At 40.3% G+C, this 3,078-nt stretch overlaps 1 protein-coding gene across 1 annotated transcript; it reads left to right on the top strand.

The window, feature by feature from the left end:
- Nucleotides 1-1,495: 1,495 nt before the first annotated feature.
- Nucleotides 1,496-3,078, top strand: LOC121310436 (forkhead box protein O1-A-like). The gene has a single exon (XM_041243615.1). It carries the CDS (start codon nt 1,803-1,805, stop codon nt 2,391-2,393), a length of 591 nt encoding a protein of 196 aa, XP_041099549.1. The 5' UTR covers nt 1,496-1,802; the 3' UTR covers nt 2,394-3,078.

Below are 3,078 nucleotides of genomic sequence, written 5' to 3'. Positions count from 1 at the left end.
AGAACATGGATGATCACTACACAAAAGCAGGAGTCTAAATGTATTAATACTGTTGGCTCAGTTAAAACACTAACACAAGTTATTTTCCTAGCTAGAGTTAACCAATATGACAATACCACAAAGTAATCAGTGGCACTATACTGAGCATGAAAATTGTTACTAATAATACATGTAATAAATAATAATAAATTGTTACTAATAAACCCTTTCTTAACCACCCATCTGTTTAACGTGTAATAAATACTCAACCTCAATGCTTGGCATGACATACAGTTGACTTAAGTTTCTGGGTTGGGAATCTAAAGCAAAGCTAATGGACCTACTTCATGTCAGCTACATAAACATTATATCCGTTATATCTTAGTATTAATACCTGGGGATGTATGAAGTACCTTTAGGTTTTAGAAATAAGATTAAGAAATGTTACCAAAAACTATTTGTAAAGCACTAACATGTTATTTTAACCTTTCTCAATGGTACTTCGATGGAACTATGTTGTTGCTTTAGTTGCATTTTCAAGATGTATTGCCAAATGTGGTTTAGGTTTTACATACCTATTTGTAGGTTGCTACTGTACATATAAACACATTTGAAAATGTAATCTTTGACGTTTCCTGTAAAATTGAGTATATCGTACGCATTTTCCTTTCGCTCAGTTGCAGTGGAGCTTGTATATGGGGTACACCTCATCCTGCTGCAATACAGTGCAGGATAAATTAGCGTAGATTTATTTCAGGGAGCAACAGTGATATAAGGTGACGAAGCTTGGAAGGTGAGGAGGAAGGCGAGGACGTTCTGAAATATCCCGTAAAAGGAAAACAAACTGGAATGACGACATCGTTTCTGTGAAGCAGAACGTACACTAGGAAGACTAACTAAGGAACCTAGTACGGTTAATCATCAGTGCAGTCCTCATACTAACTGGGTGGGTATGAAACCCAGACCGCACCAGATTTACTACATTCCGGACAGCAGCCCAGATCATTTGACTTTCTCTAAAGCCACATCTTTTATTTGTATTATTTAAAATGGAAAGAAAAGCGAATCTGGGTCTACATCTATCTCCTTCTGTCCGTTGTTTCTTATACGTACCGTATACCTCGTGTTTTAAAAAGAAAACCTCAGCCTATCCTATACTTTTGTCTACAAAAACAAATACAACTTTTGACAGCTGTCAAAAAGCCCCCACCCCCAATTCATTTTCAACACAGTATTTCCTGCATATTGTGCAAAGTGCTGGAAACGTAGGGAGACCGCACACAATAACAACATTAGACTTACTAACTAACCCCGCATTTTCCGTGTTTTATGACTTGGTGTCTTACCAAAACAAAGTTGTTGGAAAAAAATAGGAAATTCTGGCAGCAGCAAATGCTTTGCTCTTAATGCGCGGCCTCCATTCGCTAGCGCGTGATGTCACTCGTGTGGTGGGCGGCATCAGCTGACTCCCTGGGTAGTTCCAGTAACTCCACTGCGCCAGTCTCTCACTCAGATCAACATTCAACAAGCAACAGCTAGGGGTGACAGACATGGTACGATTATGTTCATGTTAAATCTTTATTTCTGAAACAGCAAAACAACAACAAAAAAAAAAAAAAAAAAAAAAAAAAACAGAGGGACGCCGCTAACACAGCTCCAAGACACACTTTCCAGCGCTGTCAGGTTTATGTGATTTGTTTCAGCTCCGGTTTTGTGACTTTCTGACTGAGTTGAAGCTTATGAAGTGACGAAGTTTTCTTTGCCTGCGCTGTGTCCTTTCCTATGTCTATGTGAGACTCAGCGTTGATTTACTTGCTTGTATTATGGCAGAAGCTCCGCAGCAACAAGTCGTTGAGATCGACCCGGATTTCGAGCCGCTTTCCCGACCCAGGTCTTGCACCTGGCCCCTTCCCAGACCTGAATTTATTAACCCTGCCAACTCCAATACTTCTTCTCCGGCTCCTTCTGTTAAACAAGAACCGGGCACCAATGTCGATTTTATTAACAACCTCAGCTTGCTGGAAGAAAACGAAGACTTCCCCGAGCAGAAGCCGCTAGTCTTGTGCAATGATTTCCAGTGCCAGGAGAACTGCATCCACCAACAGCAACATCAGCACCCCAACCAGCAGCTCCCCCATCAACAACAGGTAGTCCCTTGCTCTTCTGCCTTGTCGTCCCCCGCCGGCTCATCCTCTTCGGTTGCAGCCCAGAGGAAGAGCAGTTCCTCTCGCAGGAATGCCTGGGGAAATCTGTCCTACGCGGACTTGATCACCAAGGCCATCGAAAGCTCTCCGGAGAAGAGGCTCACCTTATCACAGGTCTATGATTGGATGGTCAAGAGTGTACCTTACTTCAAGGACAAAGGGGACAGCAACAGCTCTGCTGGATGGAAAGTGAGTACCATTTCAGAGTAATTGGAGAAGCACTTGCCGTATGTTTTGGTCCAACCTCCTTAGAAACTTAAAGTTCTTGATCCTACTACTAATGAAATCGGCTGGCGTTTGGAAGGGATAGAGGTACTGTATTTGACATGTTTAAATGGGAAAATAAGTTACAGTAGGTTATAATACACGTATGCTACTAAAATATTATATAACAAATATTTAGAGGATACAATGGAAAGATACTAAACATTTTCTTCATGCATATGTGAACACTGCCAGATTTCAGGTGTATATATATTACGGTATACTCTCTCCCCAGATATGCTGACATCTTTATATTTCGTTCTCTCTTCCAAAATAGACTTTTAACAGAATGTGAAAGCGAATCGGAGTGGCTTTGAGGGTAGAGGCGCATTTAATAACTGGGAATCAAAATGATTAAATGCCTGTGTTGAAAACATTTTGGCAAATCGTGTGAGCGCTGGAATCAAGAAAAGTTTAGACGCGAAGTAGACTGGCCTTTGCATAACGCGCTACAGAAAATGATTTATTTCTTTATTGAAATGCATACCTGTCAATATTTATTTATTTTTTTAAATAAGGGAGCTTTTGTAAACTGTAATCATGCATACAACTATTCCGCTTTATTATTTGGTAGAATGATAGACTGATACGTTGCTCCTAATTGCTTTTAAAAACGAAAAATATCAAACAG

The sequence above is a fragment of the Polyodon spathula genome, unplaced genomic scaffold (assembly GCF_017654505.1).
Source record: "Polyodon spathula isolate WHYD16114869_AA unplaced genomic scaffold, ASM1765450v1 scaffolds_2170, whole genome shotgun sequence".
Taxonomy (NCBI): domain Eukaryota; kingdom Metazoa; phylum Chordata; class Actinopteri; order Acipenseriformes; family Polyodontidae; genus Polyodon; species Polyodon spathula.
This window is presented reverse-complemented; position numbering and strand designations above follow the sequence as displayed.

Excerpts from the sequence above, each read along its gene's own strand:
- LOC121310436 (XM_041243615.1), top strand. The coding sequence starts at position 1,803 with ATGGCAGAAGCTCCGCAGCAACAAGTCGTTGAGATCGACCCGGATTTC.